Genomic DNA, 17,341 nt, shown 5'->3' on the forward strand with positions numbered 1-17,341 from the left:
AGCAAGCAATTGTGTGGGCTCTTAATTTCGGGGTTCATTCAAATAAGAAGCAATTAAACGTTTCTTCTCTCATTAATTGACATAATTATTAAAACCTTTAAAATATGTTACTAATTATATCACAAGTATATTATCTTTTTAAGTTAATCAGACCTAATTCAGTTGGTCCTTTCACATTTCTATGGAGAATTCTTTTTTTTGTCAAATTCAGGTATAAAAGTAAAACCTCTCCATAACGACACTTTATATAAAAATAATTTTTATATATTAATAAAAATTGTAATTTCAATTTGAATCAATTATAAATAAAAATGAATTTTTTATTATAATAAATTATAAATTTTTAAATTTTATTTTAAAAAGATTAATAAAAATAATTTTATATATAATTTTAATAGATATATATTGTATTATGTTTTCTTCGGTTCCCACTAAATAAATTTTAATAGATACAATTAAAACGAATTATTATATAAAAATTTAAAAAATAACTTAAGGTTTGGCTTAATTTTATTATTTTTTTTTAAATAAAAATATGGTTTTTGTGCAATCAGTTGAATCAAAATATTTTTATTGGGCGATTGTAGCAAAACATTAAAAAGGAAAAGATTTTGGTTAGAAATGATTTAGGCCCCCCCACTAGGATTGTCAGGTATTAAATTAAAGGTGGAAATAGGGAAATTGTCTTATTGACTGATAGGGCAAGTTTGGGTGTTGGCAATGGGAGATTATAATGTAGCAGAATCATCTTCTCAGCTCTTGCCTGCCTTATTTTGTATCTGAATCTGAAGCACCAAAAAGCCGACCGGCTTCCTTATCCCTTCTCTACTGTATCGCATAGTCCTCTTTAGTCCTTTTTGAAATAACGGTTGGTTTCTTAAGAAAACCATCACATTTCTCTTCAAAAATAGTTTCCAAAATTAAAAATAAATATTAATTTCATTTTTATAGAAATTGCAAGTCCAAATAGGGCTTATCTAATCTATGGTGACTAACTAGCAATGGATACATTTATGATGGACATCATTTTATTTTATTTTATTTTCCTTCTCTTTTTTATACCTTTTTAGAATGGAAGCATCAATTTCGAATTCTCAAAATGCTTTGTTGCTCAATTAATAATTACGATTGAATATCTACCTCATAGTAGAAGAAATAATACAAGGGATAAACAGATAAATCAAAGAGATCGACCAAGGAATTTGGGATGATCGTTGGCTCGAAATGACTCTTTGGTGGTCATGGATTAGGGCATGCCCAGGGATTAGAAGCATATGAAATATTGTTGGATATTGGTATCCTTTGCGGCTAACTTTTGGTTTGCCAATTACAAGTAGATGATGCACGTCTGTACATAATTACGTTAGCTCAACATATATATGTGGCTGATATGGACATCACTCGGATAAGATGCCCGGTGCCCATGAATTTGGAAAACAATATCCTAAGAGACAAAGTCCAAGATTTTAGCATCCTGTTTCAATTTTTTGTCTACTCAGCATTGACATTGAAAGAAAATTCTCTCATTTAAATAAATAAATAAATATATTTTATAAGGAAAAGAAGTTGCATGAAATTGCATTATAAGTGACTTGTAATTAAGATAGAGCCTTGAACAAAACTAGTGCTAGGTAGGGAGCCATAAGGTCCAAGCAGAGAGTGGCGTTGGTGAGAATGTTGAAGTGCCAATCGCATGGATGTGGCACCACCACTGCCGCTACTTGATTGCTTACGATTGAATCACTCTATGCATTTGCAGGCACATACAAAGCGCAAATGCAAGCACATCCTTCAGGTGGAAGCCACTGCCTACTGGCCACACCATTTTCACTACCATTTCCAACATTAGTGGAGACTTTAGCTGGCACTTCTCATTAATGGCAGGCACCAACTTGTCGTCTTTTATGGTTTTTTTTACATATCAATTACTCCCAATTACTCGTTTGAATGGAAAAATAAGTTAATGGCTAAGAAAACTGTTTGAACAAAAACTATGTATATGTACACAAGCAATCAAATTAACATAGCCCATTTTGGATACTTGTTTCAATGTCTATTCAAACAAGCTAAAGGACAATATCATAATATGCATACATTGAAAGAATGGTGAGACAAAAGAAATGCTGGAATGCATCCTCCTGGAAAGCAAGAAACAAAACTACATGGGTTCCTTTTATTTTTATTTGTTTATCTATTTACTGCTATTACTTTTTAGATATTGCATACATTTTGACACCAATTTCTAAAGTAGTCTGAAATTAAGGCATGATGTTATTCTAATTTCCGGTGTTTTTAAATATAGAAAAAATAAAGATGTAACAAGGGCGAAGACGTGCTTGCATTAAACAAGGTAATGCAGAAGAGGTAGTGGGTTGTGTTGGAGCGGATTGTCTTAATGAGAAATGAGACAATCCCTGAATTAGGGAAGCTATGAATACAGTGGAATAGACCAAAGTTAATAGTGGAGTCAGTGGACGAGCCACGTGCGAGGGAAATGACAGAACCCACCCGGCATTGCACCGTAAGACACGCGTGTGTGAGAGCGCACCAAAACATTGACCCACTCTCTCACCCCTTGCGAGCCCATGTGGGTGCATTCGTAATTTTAATAGAAAAAACAAAATAAAATTTGACTTTTGTTCTGCCAATTGGGTTTTATAATTTTATGGTTGAATCATGAAAAGAAAAAAACTAATAATTAATAGGTGTTTAAAATTTTCTAAAATCAGGAAAAAGTAATATCTTTTGTGTTTTTCTTGGTAAATCCTTTTAGAAAATAACTAAACATGTATTTTCTCAAGTAAATAATTGTTTGTATTATTTGTATCTCGATTATGTTTATATTCAAATATTCATGGATGAAAGAATGGTTCATGATTTCTATCCAAAGGCTCTGCTTTTAGGAGGTTGGGATTATAACTATTTTGGGAGATCCATTTTCTACAAGGAGAGAATTGAATATTATCTTTAACTTAAAAGGAAAAGTTATGGACGTGTAAACTTGTAATCAGGTTTAATGGTCCATTGCAAATTAATTTATTACATTGAGCAGAATCTTACTACTTGACATAATCTGGCTTAATCTTACTACTTAATGGTTTCCCTATTAGCCTATGATCAAGGCTAAGCCTAATGCAAGGACATAAAATTCAAATCGCCAATTGGACCACCATAAAAATAAATAAAATTTTATCATATGTGAAAATAAATAAAAAATTTGAGATAAATTGTTATTAAATAACGAAATACAGTAAATGTAATTTGTACGTAAATGTGATAGTGAAGCGCTAACCTCTATATAATATAGAATAGTATATACCCAACCCATAACATACTATATGGACCATGAGCCAGACCTATAATGGTCCATTTCCAAAGACGTCGGAGATTAATTTATTTCCTTTTTGCACCTTTTTTTCAAGCACGTGCCCAAATTAACCTCGATAATTTTACCTTATTATCCCTAGCCCTTCTGCCTTGCGTACTTTAGCACTAATAACCCGTATCCCACTAGAATACGCATGCAGCACTCTCTGCCCACTCCTCGTTCTAGGAAACTCTAATATATTTACTGATTTTTATTCAGAAACAGAGCGTGCTAATTTTTCAGAGAGAGAGAGCAAAATAGGTTTAGAGAGAGAGAGAGACAAGAGAAATTAGAAGTTGCAGGTTTTTGGAGTATCGTGTCGGGGAGTGTCTGTTGATTTTCCATTTTAGAAATTGCGGTAAATAATTTGAATAAAATTTAAAAAGGAAAAAAAAAATATTATAATATTATATATTCTTGTTTCCTTTTGTGTGAGAGTGCTGAGATCTCTCTCTTGAGATACTTTACTACTAGTACTGCTACTATTACTTCCTGGTGTGTATATATTGTTTTGGGTTCTTGTATATAGGCAAGCATACATATACTTTTATACAGTTTCTTGTATATTGAGTTAACCAACAGAAGTTGTGGTTAGAAAGATCTCAAAATCACCAAGAATTGTAATGGGTAGGTGTCGAATTCTTTTCTTTTTGGTTTTTGATTCTCGGGTTCCTTTTTCTTTTCTTTTTTCTTGTTTCTTTTTTCTTTTTATGAATTTGTGTGTTCGGAACTGGGTTGGTGATGGTGGGTGGCCGTGATTTTATTTGTAAGTTTGTGTTTATTGTTAATTTGGAGGAATGGAAATTAATGGGGTTTTACACGGGCAATGATTCCTGTTAGTTATGAAGTCTCTGTGATTTTAATTGGAACTCTGGTATTTGCGCTTGATTTCGCGCACACACGCACTCTCTCTCTCCCCCCTGCTTTTTGCTCGTGTTTCAATGGGCTTGGTGATTTGTTCCTCATTAATCTCTTTTCCTCTTGTTTTGGAGATGGTCTTTATAACAGTCATTTAAAGGATTCAGTTATAATTGCATCTTTTTTTGTTGCCTGTACTGTTTTTTTTTTTTGTTTTGTTTTGTTTTGTTTTAGTATCTGTTATCTCATTGGTCATGTTTATTCCCTAGGGACCTCCTTTTACATTTTTATTATTGGCTGTTTTTATTCTTATAGCTTTCTTTCTCATTTTTTTCCCTTCTACAGATGTCAACATGAGCTTTTCAAATGATATGGACGATGAATATGAGAAACTCTTTAGAAGATTGAATCCACCCAGGTTTGCAATTTCTTATCTTTTTTTATTTTATTTTATCAATTCCACTGAGAATTACCTCAACTTCGAGTTAAATCAGTTTAGAGATTTACCTTTTTTTATTTTTATTTTTAATTTAATTTGTCAGGGTTGTCATTGATAATGAATCTTGCAAGAATGCAACTGTTATAAGGGTATGCCTTTGCTCCCTTTCTCTGGGTTTGTTTTGGTGGCTGGATGTCTCATGGCCATAATTCTTGGTGTTTTTCTTTATTGTATGCTTACTGACCCTTTTTTTTGGGTATATATTTAATTTTGTGATGCAGGTGGACAGCGCAAACAAACATGGAATACTTCTTGAAGTTGTACAAGTCCTTACTGATCTTAACCTTATTATAACTAAAGCTTACATATCTTCTGATGGTGGCTGGTTCATGGATGGTAAAAATTCTCTCTCTCTCTCTTTTTCCTTTTAAGGTTTTGCATTTGGATTCCAAAATTGATTCTGAATTGTTATTTTCTTATCAGTTTTCAATGTTAGGGATCAAGATGGAAACAAAATTACGGATGAAGCAATTCTAGATTATATTCGAAAGGTGAGTTCTAAGTTTGTAATTGATGCTATCCTTATAGCTTTGTCTTCTGGTTTTAGCCACAATGTCAGAGAACAAACAGATCTGATTATTTGGTTTTATTTGTTAGTCACTGGGGCCAGAGTCATGCTTTACATCTTCTATGAGATCTGTTGGGGTTATACCATCTATGGACCACACATCAATTGAGTTAACGGGAAGTGACAGACCAGGATTGCTATCTGAACTGAGTGCTGTACTCACCCACCTAAAATGCAACGTGGTCAGTGCAGAGGTCTGGACACACAATATGCGGGCTGCAGCTGTAATGCAAGTAACTGATGAGGAAACTGGATCCGCAATTATTGACCCAGAGAGGCTGTCTAGGATTAAGGAACTTCTCTGTAATGTACTCAAGGGCAGTAACAAATTCAGAGGAGCTAAGACTGTGGTGTCTCATGGGGTCACCCACACTGAGAGAAGGCTTCACCAAATGATGTTTGCTGATAGGGATTATGAACGAGCAGACGATGAGGTCTTGGATGAGAAGCAGAGGCCTAATGTCAGTGTGGTCAATTGGTATGACAAGGACTACTCAGTGGTAACCATAAGGAGCAAAGATAGACCAAAGCTGCTCTTTGATACAGTATGCACTTTGACAGATATGGAGTATGTAGTTTTTCATGCCAATATTGATGCTGAGGGACCTGAAGCTTATCAGGTTTGCCACCTATACCTTGTACTTTCACATGAATGCATTAAGTGATTTGACTGTAGGCTTAATAGTGTAATTAGATTGGTAATTGATTTTGTGGACGGTTTTATAGGAATACTACATCAGACATATAGATGGATCCCCTGTGAAATCAGATGCTGAAAGGATGAGGGTAATACAATGTCTTGAAGCAGCTATTGAGAGAAGAGTATCTGAGGTGCGTTTATTGAATTATGTGGTTAGGATAGTATTATGTGTAGCAAAATCATACATCTGTGATTTCTGATCGAGATGCCAAACGTTCATAGTTCAACATTGGCTTGAATTTATAGCTATACCTACTCAGTTTGTGTTTCAGATGACAGTTTTTGATGCATGATAAGACATTCAGTAAGAACTTGGAAAATAAATGTTTAAAATAAAAGCTTATGGATATTCTTGGTTGTTTTAGGTGCTCCTTAAGAGCGTTTCCAGTATTTAGATGTTTAATTTTAAAATTCTTCCTGATTCAGGGCTTGAAGCTAGAATTATGCACTACTGATAGAGTTGGGCTGCTATCTGATGTTACTCGCATCTTTCGGGAAAACAGCCTTACTGTGACGAGAGCAGAAGTGACAACCAGAGATGGAAAAGCTATTAATACATTTTATGTTCGTGATGCTTCAGGGTATCCGGTTGATGGTAAAACCATAGAATCAATCCGACAAGTAATTGGGCAGACCATTCTTAAGGTGAAAAGCAATCCTGATGAGTTAAAACCAGTGTCTCAAGAATCACCGACCAGGTTTCTTTTTGGTGGTCTATTCAAGTCCAGATCTTTTGTTAACTTTGGATTGGTTAGGTCCTATTCCTGAACAAACTTATTAGGTCGTTATTCTTGTATATTAATACCCATCGGCTGAAATTTCTACTACAGATCTCAGGCCTTTTAGCATGTGTTAGGAACAAAGCAAAGCCATCTGTCAAAAGGGAGTTAGAGAAAAGCTTGTAAATTCATCTTTTTTCCATTTCATGAAAAGCTTCATTAGTTAAAAGTGGATCCAATCTATGTTGGCGCCATGGAAACAAAGAAATGAACATGAACTCTTGTTTTCAACTTTCGTACAGAATCTACTCAATATTTTCAGTTGACCATCTGGTGCTGTGTTCACATTTCTTGGTTTTGTTAGTTAATATAAGCCTGTTGATCCTCGAGTTGTTTTTCTAAATATATATGTAATATATTCTTTGACAGTTCAAACTGTATACTGTTGATTGCAAGACTAGGTATTTTGACTCTAATTTTGGATAGCTGTCCACCAACTTGAAGTAGTGGTGTCTCTCAAGATTCAAGACTTTGGACAGAATAGAAGAGAAGATGGTCAAAGTAGGAATTGGAACCCAGTTGGAATTGGAAAAGGACCACTTTTTGATGTCATTCAATGTCTCTAACTTATTTTATTGGTGGTACCTAATTTGACTACAACATCCCTTCCATTTCGCTCATTAAAACAGCTGTTTCTAATATGTGTCTGGCAGTACCAAGATTTGGATATCCAGTTTTAACAGTGAGTCTGATAGAGACTCCGCGCTATTACTATTACTATTAGAGATGGGTTTGGTTCGTGAAAGCCTCACCTGCTACCGTTCTCTCATATCTGCTGTTGCTAGTCGAGTATGAGCTTTTCGGACACAGGCACAGCTACTTTGCCATTGTAGCTTACTATTCAACCCTTTCCCTTTTCCGTTTCCGGCGGTGAGCATATGAGAAATCAAGCAAGTCTGAATCCACCGATTCACTATGCCAATGCAATAACTACTTTCTGTTCCATTCTTGTCTACACGTAATCTTGATTGGTTCATATTTGTCCAGCTACAATTGGAAATTTTTGTTGAATCTTGGGTTGCTTTTTGTCCCGTGTCTGTTGAAATTTGGAATGGACTTTTCTAGAATCATAGCATATACGGTTGATATTTATGTTTTGTAATATAATTAATTTTATTTATTTAAGACGATCATTAAATTCTTCTTTTTTTAAAAGAAAAAAAAAGAAAGAAAAAAGGGAAAAAGTCCTTCTTTCTAACCCAAAATGTTATTTTTTGACCAAGACTCATTCAGAGGAAAATCCAACAAAATTTGAAAAGGAAAATAGAAAAAGAAGCAAAAAGTCAGGAAAATGCGTCTCCTTTGTTGAACATGAAGTATTAAGGCGACTGCCAAATATGACATGGCACTATCATCATTTAATGGATGGTGTGTCATAATCTTGCAGGGTACAGCCACGTGTCACGCATCACTCTCTTGATGTGATGCCACCTGAAGGAAAGGGTCCTGTTTGGATTTGGATTTATGTGAACCCAAAAGATAATTTCGATTAACCATTTATTTCAAATCTCTTGATTTCCTGTTCATATTGGATTCGTTCAAATCCAAATGCTAACAAAAGTATGTCTTGAAATTTGTCCATGCTTTTATCCTAGAAAACAATACATTTAAGAAAATTATGGACATTTCTATTAAAGTAAATAAAAATAATATTTACAAAAAAATATGAATAATATTTGTAGATAGAGGATATTCCTTAATTCAGCATATTCCACTTGCTAATTGCTGTGCATCTCCTGATCATTTTCCTAAAGCATTCAATTAACTGATTCCATGTACGCACATGAATCTTTCACAGAAAAAAACACAATTCAGAAATAAAGAAATAATTGAAGGACGTGCATCGAACACACACACACACCATAACAATTTTTTTAAATATTAACTCGCAAAAAGACAATCAAATGTTTTTACCATATAACTAAAGAAGTCCAGTGTAGTTGTTTTGTGATATAAACAAAAATACTTGAATGCTCCAGTCCAAGTCGATCAAGACGACCCATTCAGGAGTGTTATGTGAGATAATGGTGATTTATAATGCCAAAATATTTAGTTATGTGATTTAGAAGGCATGCAGGACAAATCAAGACATTTATCTTGAAACAGGGCACTCTTTTGAACTCTGTTTTATTTGTGCATGTGCAGTTGTGGGAGTTCCTCCAATCACTGAAAACAAAACCTTGAGCTTTTAAATGTGCGTGCGCTGATTCCTGCCTCACATGAAGGATGATATGGGGATTCAGCAGGTTTCTTGCAAAGACACAAACTGACTCAGCCTCACATGACGAATCCCTAACCTAAGTCTTCTACTTTTACTTTATCACTATCATCTTTTTTTTTTTTTTTAAATAAATTCGAAAGAAAAAAAAATAAAAAATAGTCTATGTAAGATGAGCTATACCACTGGAGTACTTAATTCAGTTTATGGTGGTGCTTATCGTTCTTAAAGAAATGAACCAGACAAGACCTAGCGGTTGAATTTGTTAAATATAGTAGTAATATTGGGTCGGCCGAGTGCACGAACCTCGTAGGTCGTGCCACTCTTTTAATAAGATCCCACATCAGTTCATGGGAGGATGGATAATGTGTAGAGGCTAACAATATCTTATCTATCCATCTATCATGAATGTTTTGGATGATTCTTTGTTTATAAATTTTTTACCATACATCAAATGCTTAGATTACTCCCCAAGATAAGATAAGTGTAGAAAGGAGGAGGATACATGAGCAGATCTAAAGAGATTAGGATGGATGATTCTGGGGTTGGTTTTCCTGGTTTCCAAACTTGTATTCACAAGGAAGAATTTGAATACAGGAAAGCATTGAGCAGGTTGCAAAGGCGAGCTCCTTCTCCTTTGCAGATTAAGCCAAATGCGGTTCTTGAAAGCCAGATTTCACCTCAGGCAATTGGGTGCAGCATCACTTCATCAACATCAACATCAACATCAACATCAATGGAAGAAGCATCTTCGTTTAATTCATTCTACCACAGCAAAGACCCTATTCCTCTACTTTCTCCTCTCGTTTCCCCTTCTTTGCTTCAGTCTGCCTACCTTCAAGGGAATACTGCAAAATCTCATTGAATTCTTATAACCTCTTTGTCCATGGTGTTTCTGATTATTATTTTTATTTGCTGTATGATAGGGCCACTGGCTTTGTACATTGAGTGGATTTGCTTCTATGTTCCTTTTTTTTCTTTTTTTTTTTTCAATTGTCTGTGAAAGTGCCGATGCTTTTTTTCCTTCTTTCTTTCTTTTTCTCTTATCCTTCTTCTTGCTCTTTCTTTCCACACTGCAATTAGTTTTTCAGCAAGTCATTTACGGAAAACGTAATATGATTCAAAATGAATGGCCAAGAGAATGGACCCCATAGTGTTTCATTACATTCTTTTCCAAAAGAAACTGTAATTAGGAAAAGAAAAAAAGAAATAGAATACATAATTGCATATTGATTCTAAAGGAAAATCTCGTACAAATATTTATATGATTTCATTAACCTTTGAAACTGATTTCAGAGCAGCAACTATTTGTACCATTAAAAGAAAAGAAAGGAAAACCATTAAAAACATTTAAAGCCTTTAACCACCGAAACAGGGCATAAGCAGTCTAAGTTTCTTCTTCCTTCATTCTTGCTGTGATACATAGATCTTCATTTTATTAATTTTTGTTATACAAAGGATCCGAAGACTTGAACGAACCAAAGCTGTTGATACCCATGTATATGTGATTAGCAACGAGTGACAAGCAACATCTAAACCTACTAGGAGCTGAAGAATTATCAATTAAATAATCCACTTCAGATAAAACTAGAACCTCTGGCTTTTCTCACATTTTGGTTGAGCATTAATTTCCTCACCCTTTCGGCATCATCCCATTTCTCATTTGAAGTATACAAATCACATACAAGGGTATAAATACCTCCATCATTCTCTGGCTTTATTACCTTCAAGACCTGTTCAATCACTCTCTCAGCCATATCAAATTTCTTATGCTCCTTGCAGGCCGACAAAAATGAGCCCCAAATGACAACATTATTTTCAACTTTCATTGTCTTAATAACATTATATGCCTCGTCTAGTAACCCTGCTTTTCCAAACAGATCAACCATGCATCCATAATGCTGAATTCTACGCTCCAAACCATACTCTTCAATCATCCTGAAATACTTTTTCCCTTCTTCAACCAACCCTGAATGAGCACACACATTAAGAATACCAGTAAAAGTCAGCTCATTAGGTCTAATTTTTGCCTCTTGCATCATGTTAAATAATGATAATGTTTCTTCACTATAGCCATGTTGTGCTGCCCCACATATCAATGCAGTCCAAGTCATGACATTTCTTTCTTTCATTAAATCAAAAACTCGGATAGCATTCTTCAAGTATCCACATTTGGCATACATATCAACAAGAACCGTGCCAATTTCCACATTCAACTCCCACCTATTCTTCATAATAAATCCATGAGCCGATTTCCCAACCAATAATCCAAGAAAACCCATGTGAGTGCACCCGGATAAAACAGTTCCAACAGTCACTTGGTCCGGTTTTAGCTCACTATTCGTCATCATTTCTCGAAAGAGCAATAACCCTCTATCCCACCGGCCATGGTTAATATAAGCCGTGATCATAGCAGACCAGGAACCCACATCCCTCAATGGCATTTCCTCAAAAAAGGCACGTGCTTTATCAATATTCCCTGACCTCGAATACCCAGTAATCATCGTATTCCATGTAATAGTATTTCTCTCAGGCATTTCAGCGAACAGAAGACACGCATCGCTAAAGGACGTAACAACATAAGAATGGAGCAGAGAAGTGGCAACATAAACATGAGTATTGAAACCCAGTTTGATAATATGAGAGTGCAAATGACGAATAACATTGAGGTTTTGCAAACGAGAACATGATTTGAGAGTATAGAGAACTGAAAAGCTATCAAAAGGGACTGAATGACGGTGCATTAGAGAGTAGAGGTCTAATGCAATGTGTGGAGAGGCGGCACTCTTGATGGCTGAAGAAATCCATTTGTAAAAACGTTTTGTGATGAAATAAGAAATTGGGTATTTTGTGGGTTCGAAAAATTGCAAAGGAGAAAGTAGCATGGCTTTGTATTTTGCTCCATTACTGTTGAAACAAGGTGGTGGTTAGAACCGGTAAGCAGCAGTAGCCAGCAGCCATATTGCATACTAGTTTTAGATTTTTGATATTCTTGCCTCCAAGAAAGTGCATATTTGAATTTAGTTGGCAACATCAAAGGTTTAATACAAGATCATTATGTACCTGAATTAGTTTGTACTATTATAATATAGAAGAGAAAATGCAACAGTAACTCTCATATTTTTGGAAAATTACTATTTTCCCCCTTTCTGTTTGTTAATTTGTACTAATGCATCCTCGGGTTTTAAATATATATATATATTACGCCCTCCCTTGCCCTGTAATATTATACGAGAATCCTATTCATTGCCTTTTTCAGTTAGCTCTTTGTTAAATCTGAAGGGAAATGATAGATCTACCCTTACCACACTTTGCATTTTGGTCGAAATGGGATATTGATACTGACAAGAAAAGGGCTCAATTGACAACAATGTAAAACATTGCAATGACCAAAGAAGGCACAATTTGGTAGTTTTGTTGCTAAACATTTTCATTTATAATCATTACCAGAGTAGAAAGGGAAGTAATCATTGAATTTGTCAATTTCAACGCCAAACCCATCTTTAATGCTCTTGATATTATTGCTGTTGTGCTTGTAGTTTAAGATCATACTATCATCAGTTGATACCAAAACTAGAGTTCCTGATTCCAATTGCGACCCAGTTCTTGTTTTACGTGGTCCATATAAACTTCCTAAGCTTGCACAGCAAAAGGTATGGGTGATCTTGAGGAGGAAATTGCGAATATGCACTGTTCGACAAAATGACGAAGAGAAAATTGAGGGACATGATTGTAGATTTAGTATTTCAGCTTAAATTAACCGTTGTTAATGGAAAAGCTAGCAAATGGGTGATTTGTTACAATATTAAGGGAGGATGTAATATATTTTTTAAACCTCAGGGCTGCATACAAATATGACAAACAACAAGGAACAATCGTATCACCGTGTTTTTATCAATATTTCCTATATGTATTCATTAAAAAAAACTAATACTTTAATATTTTAACAGATATATCAAAATTTACAAGAAATATTATATTTTCATATAGCTTTTTATCCTTTTATTTTGTAATTTTATACTAAAATTCTATTCCATCCAAATTTTCGTTAAAGAATCGTTAATTAGATTTGTTTATTTACTCCATAATTTTCTATATAATATACAAATTACTTCATATATTTTATTTATGATATTAACATTTCTTTGTACTTTGAAAGTCAATGCGATTAAAAAGCTGAATTGATAAAAGAATATAATTTGATCCTCAATCTTTTTATTAAAATTATATGTCGAGTATAATAAAATTAATAATAAAAATAATATCTATCTATCTTATTTTAATAATTTAAAATTAAATTATATGAGTTTTTAATATTTTAATAAATATATTTTTTTAAAAAATATTTAAATTCTACTAAAATTTATTTAATCAAGTTAGAAATTAAAATAATTAAATAATATTAATTAATTATTTTTGTATAGATTAAAATTAATTTTAATACAAAATTAGATAAAAGAACTCTAGTATAATAAATAAATAAATTATAATGGACAATTTATATATTACACTAGATATCATAGGTAAATAATATAAAATCAATTTTAGTTAATGATTGCTTAATAGAAATTTTCACGTAAAATGTATTTAGTATATAATTATAAAATAAAAGAATGAAAAAATATAATTTTTAAATGTTAAAAATAATTTGTATAATATTGAAAAATAATGGTAAAATAGTAATTATCCTTAAATTCATTAGTTAAAGTATCGTATAACTCGAATTTAACTAACGTTAAACGTTGATTCAATCAAGTAGATGTCGAGTCCCTCACAAATGAAAAAGCCCTACACGTTGGCTCACGTTGAAAACAAATAGCAGGAGTTGTTTGTCACTGAAAGCTAATGACGGACCAATCAGACTAAATTATTCCGCGTCTTGGATACGTCAGTAACTATGTTTCCTAACAGATAACCACTGAATGTATCCGAGTACCGACATCGTGCGGAGCAAGCTCACCAGAAGAAAAACGATTACGTTTCTCCTTTTTGCCTTCTTCTTTCAGGTTTTGTTCTAAAAGAGAAGGCGCTTACTTATGGTACCAAAAATCTTTCAATTCCAATTTTCAAAACCCTAAATGCTCAAGAAAAAAAAAAAACCTCTCAGTTCCATCTTCTCTCTTTTTTGTCCTCAATCATAATTAATCGGTTCGTTTTCAAAGACCGAGACGGTTTTTTTAAATGGTAAATTCTCCACTTATATAATTTTCGTTAAAATGTTGTATATTTTGGGTGTCAAATTGAATTATAAGTAATGGATTATATTCTTTAGGTATTTCTATAGGGCTTCTTGAGGTTGTTTTTAAAGCTTCTTTGGGGAATTGTCTGATTTAGATTTGCGTATATGTAATTTATGATTGGCTATACTGATTCGATATACTAAATATAATTTGCGGTGGTCAGATTTAAATGGGAGGAGGTGGAGCATCAGGGGTAATTGTAAGCTTAGAAGTTTCTCTGTGAAGGAAGCAATAGCGAGTTGCAAAATGCAAGGGAATCTTGATAATGTTGTTATCATTGATCTTGATAGTGATGGCTTTGATGATGTTATTACAATTGATGTGCCTGAGCCTTTGCGGCAGAAATTTTGTGGTTCAAGTGTACACAAAGATGGCGAGAGCTTTCCAATTCCGTGTATCATAAGCCTTGATGATGATGAAATTTGTGATTATGTGGATAATCATGAAGTCAATGTGGACGAGAATGTTGGCTTGGATAGTGATTATATGGATTTCTCAAATAAAACTAGTCCTGCCTCTGATTTTATGCGGAAATCTGAAGATGCAGATGTTGATGATTGTCAGGTTGTTTTTGAGAAAAGACCTGCATTTAAGTTATCAAAGTGCAATAAAACCTATAACAAGGATTCTTCTTCTAGGAATCGTTATGGTTTAAATTTTGAGTCTGAGACTGAGAGTGGTTCATCCAAGAGTGATTCCTCTGATTGTGAAGTTGTGGAAATTTCTTGCAGAGAGCTTCATGAACAGTGGGTAAAAGCTTTTCAAAAGAGAAAACTGAATACTGATTATAAGGGTCCACTTAGTCCGCAGGATAAGGCAAGTCCCTGCAGTTCTCACAGTGATGCTCATCCAAATGTTAGAGTAGAAAATAGCACTAGACAAAAGATAGACTCCAGTTCAAACAATGTAAATTCTCATGATGCGAATTCATCTAATTTTACTGCTACGAGAGATGGGTTTGTAGGTGGTTCTTTGAGCCCTGGGATGGAATATCCTTTTGCAGAATCTTATTGGAAAGTTCAGCAGGAACCATTTTCTAGGAGGTCGAAACAAGAATTAAGAAAGAATACCGGTTCTCATAAGAAGGCTGATGTTCAATTTGGAAGAGAAAGATGCATGGGAGATATTAATTTCTGGTTTGATGAGTGTCAAACTGAAAATGGATATGGAACCAGATTTCAGAATAATAGGGAAGGTCCTCTTGGACCTCATTCATCATGGATTCGTGACAGGGATATTAAACAGTGTCTTAAAACAAGAAGTCATGTTCAGCATAGTGAACAAAGTATAACGGGAGGATGTTCTTTTCCAAATTCTCAACCAAACCTTAACTTAAACTCTGAATATGAGGGATCTCATGTTCACAACAAAGATGCTTTTTTGGGCAAGCATAGCATTAATCCCAGTAGAGTTGTTTCCATGGAGAAAAATGAAAATTTTACACCAGTGACATCTATCTACGATGCTTGCTCTAATGAGGCACAGCGTCAAAATGTTGGTTCAAAGAGGAAAGATAGATTAGTTGCTGGAAGTTCATGTTATGCGGAAGGACAAAAACCAGTTACTAGTTCCTTTTATAACCTCTCAATTAGTGATGGAAAGGATCCACTAGATGCTCTTTCTCCTGTTCAAAGAGATATTATCAATGAGCGAGAAAAGCTTAAGGAGACTGATGAGTTTAAGCGAGCAGTTGAAGAAGAATGGGCAGCCAGGCAGAAAGAACTAAATTTTCAGGTTTGTTCTGATATTAGTCCTTGATTACTTGGTAATAACTGTGCTTTCTGAAAAAAATATAATATGCCTTAACCTTCTAAGCACCTTTGTATCTACATTTGTGGAGCATGTACATAAATGCTTGTGTTTTGTGCATTCATCTAAATGGTTGTTTTATCCCTTCAGGCAGAAGAGGCTAAGAGATTGCGGAAGAGAAAAAAAGCAGAAAGTTTGCGGATTTTAGCTTTGGAGAAGCGGCTCAAGCAGCGTGTGGAAGAAGTGAGAGAGACACAAAGGAAGGTAGGATCAATTTATTTTCTTAGTCTTCTATTACTAGAATTGTTCAAGAATTAGGGTAACTTATTTAATTGTGTTTTTTCCTCTTTTGTGGTCAACTGATGCCAAATTTAGGATGAGGAAAATTTGAATATGAAAGAGAATCTTCGTGCTGAGGTCAGAAAGGAGCTTTACCAATTGGAAAATGCATGCATTGATATGGCTTCATTACTTCGTGGCTTGGGTATCCAGGTGGGAGGTGGATTCCATCCTCTGTCGCAGGAGGTCAGTTTCATTTTCTTGCTGTTGACTGCAATGCGTTGCGTTCCATTTTCTTGCAGTTTCATAGCTGCAATATTTTTTTGATCTTCTGAAGCTTAAGAAATGTGATGTGACTTTTTTTATTTAAAATAATGTTATCAGTGACTGTTAACTATGAGCTTAGCTATGGCCTCTATCAAGCTAACCGGCTTACTATATTTCTCTTCTATGGTTCTTATAAGTTTTATAATTTAAGATTTGTAGCTTTATTTGATTGATTCCATCATTTCTTCTTTTTTTTTTTTTTTTCTTGTTAATGATAGTTGGTGGTCACTGTAGGTACATGCTGCTTATAAACGAGCCTTGCTGAAATTTCATCCTGATCGAGCATCAAGAACAGACATCCGTCAACAGGTCGAGGCTGAGGAAAAATTTAAGCTTATTTCTCGCATGAAGCAGAAGTTTTTGTCCACTTCATGTTATTGAATGTTAACATTAGGTCCATATACCATTTTTTTGTACATATTAGTTGAAAATGTTGTGGCTATTGCTTCAACATCAAATCTTAGACGTTGGCGAGCACTGGGCAATTTTTTTTAGCTGTCTCACCAGGTGGGTGGATCTTATTTGTAAAGCCGTTGGTGTTTTTGTGGGGGGGTTGGAGAAAGAAATCATGAGTTTGGAGGTGCTACAGTTCTCAATCCGCTTCTAACGGAGGTTATTTTATACAAAAGTAGTTTTGATTTTGAGATTTGTAAATGGCAATATCTTAGTCAAATATGATTTATAAGAGGTTTGGTGGGTGTTCTGATTTCTTTAAGTAGTTGATGTTTCATTTATGCCGCCCAGTGATAGAACTTCA

At 34.3% G+C, this 17,341-nt stretch overlaps 4 protein-coding genes across 5 annotated transcripts; 3 read left to right on the top strand and 1 right to left on the bottom strand.

The window, feature by feature from the left end:
• The first annotated feature begins 3,576 nt into the window (after nucleotides 1-3,576).
• On the top strand, nucleotides 3,577-7,040 carry LOC8264585 (ACT domain-containing protein ACR4). 2 transcript variants are annotated; one of them, XM_002511985.4, is made up of 8 exons: nucleotides 3,577-3,994; nucleotides 4,571-4,643; nucleotides 4,768-4,813; nucleotides 4,946-5,060; nucleotides 5,148-5,215; nucleotides 5,322-5,912; nucleotides 6,019-6,123; nucleotides 6,419-7,040. In XM_002511985.4, the coding sequence occupies exons 1-8, from the start codon at nucleotides 3,991-3,993 to the stop codon at nucleotides 6,758-6,760; spliced, it is 1,344 nt and encodes a 447-aa protein (XP_002512031.3). In that variant the 5' UTR covers nucleotides 3,577-3,990; the 3' UTR covers nucleotides 6,761-7,040. The 2 variants fall into 2 exon arrangements, with proteins under 2 accessions (XP_002512031.3, XP_015584579.2); XM_015729093.3 differs by having other exon boundaries at nucleotides 3,580-3,725.
• Nucleotides 7,041-9,058: 2,018 nt separating this feature from the next.
• On the top strand, nucleotides 9,059-10,015 carry LOC8264586. The gene has a single exon (XM_015728581.3). It carries the CDS (start codon nucleotides 9,495-9,497, stop codon nucleotides 9,852-9,854), a length of 360 nt encoding a protein of 119 aa, XP_015584067.1. The 5' UTR covers nucleotides 9,059-9,494; the 3' UTR covers nucleotides 9,855-10,015.
• A 189-nt stretch (nucleotides 10,016-10,204) lies between these two features.
• Nucleotides 10,205-12,065, bottom strand: LOC8264587 (pentatricopeptide repeat-containing protein At5g66520). Its single transcript, XM_002511987.4, has one exon. It carries the CDS (start codon nucleotides 11,872-11,874, stop codon nucleotides 10,567-10,569), a length of 1,308 nt encoding a protein of 435 aa, XP_002512033.3. The 5' UTR covers nucleotides 11,875-12,065; the 3' UTR covers nucleotides 10,205-10,566.
• Nucleotides 12,066-14,346: 2,281 nt separating this feature from the next.
• LOC8264588 lies at nucleotides 14,347-17,271 on the top strand (the record flags this gene model as incomplete). The annotated part of the gene is made up of 4 exons (XM_025159603.2): nucleotides 14,347-15,963; nucleotides 16,129-16,242; nucleotides 16,354-16,503; nucleotides 16,819-17,271. Coding segments are annotated over 4 exons (2,028 nt in total), but the record flags the coding sequence as incomplete, so codon positions are not given.
• Nucleotides 17,272-17,341: the final 70 nt, after the last annotated feature.

The sequence above is a fragment of the Ricinus communis genome, chromosome 1 (genome assembly GCF_019578655.1).
Source record: "Ricinus communis isolate WT05 ecotype wild-type chromosome 1, ASM1957865v1, whole genome shotgun sequence".
In the NCBI taxonomy this organism is placed as follows: domain Eukaryota; kingdom Viridiplantae; phylum Streptophyta; class Magnoliopsida; order Malpighiales; family Euphorbiaceae; genus Ricinus; species Ricinus communis.

Bases quoted from the DNA above. Each gene is read 5' to 3' on its own strand.
- LOC8264586 (XM_015728581.3), top strand. From the start codon at position 9,495: ATGAGCAGATCTAAAGAGATTAGGATGGATGATTCTGGGGTTGGTTTT.
- LOC8264587 (XM_002511987.4), bottom strand. From the start codon at position 11,874: ATGCTACTTTCTCCTTTGCAATTTTTCGAACCCACAAAATACCCAATT.
- LOC8264585 (XM_002511985.4), top strand. The intron at 5,216-5,321 runs GTGAGTTCTAAG...TTTATTTGTTAG, and splicing joins TTCTAGATTATATTCGAAAG to TCACTGGGGCCAGAGTCATG. The intron at 6,124-6,418 runs GTGCGTTTATTG...TTCCTGATTCAG, and splicing joins TTGAGAGAAGAGTATCTGAG to GGCTTGAAGCTAGAATTATG.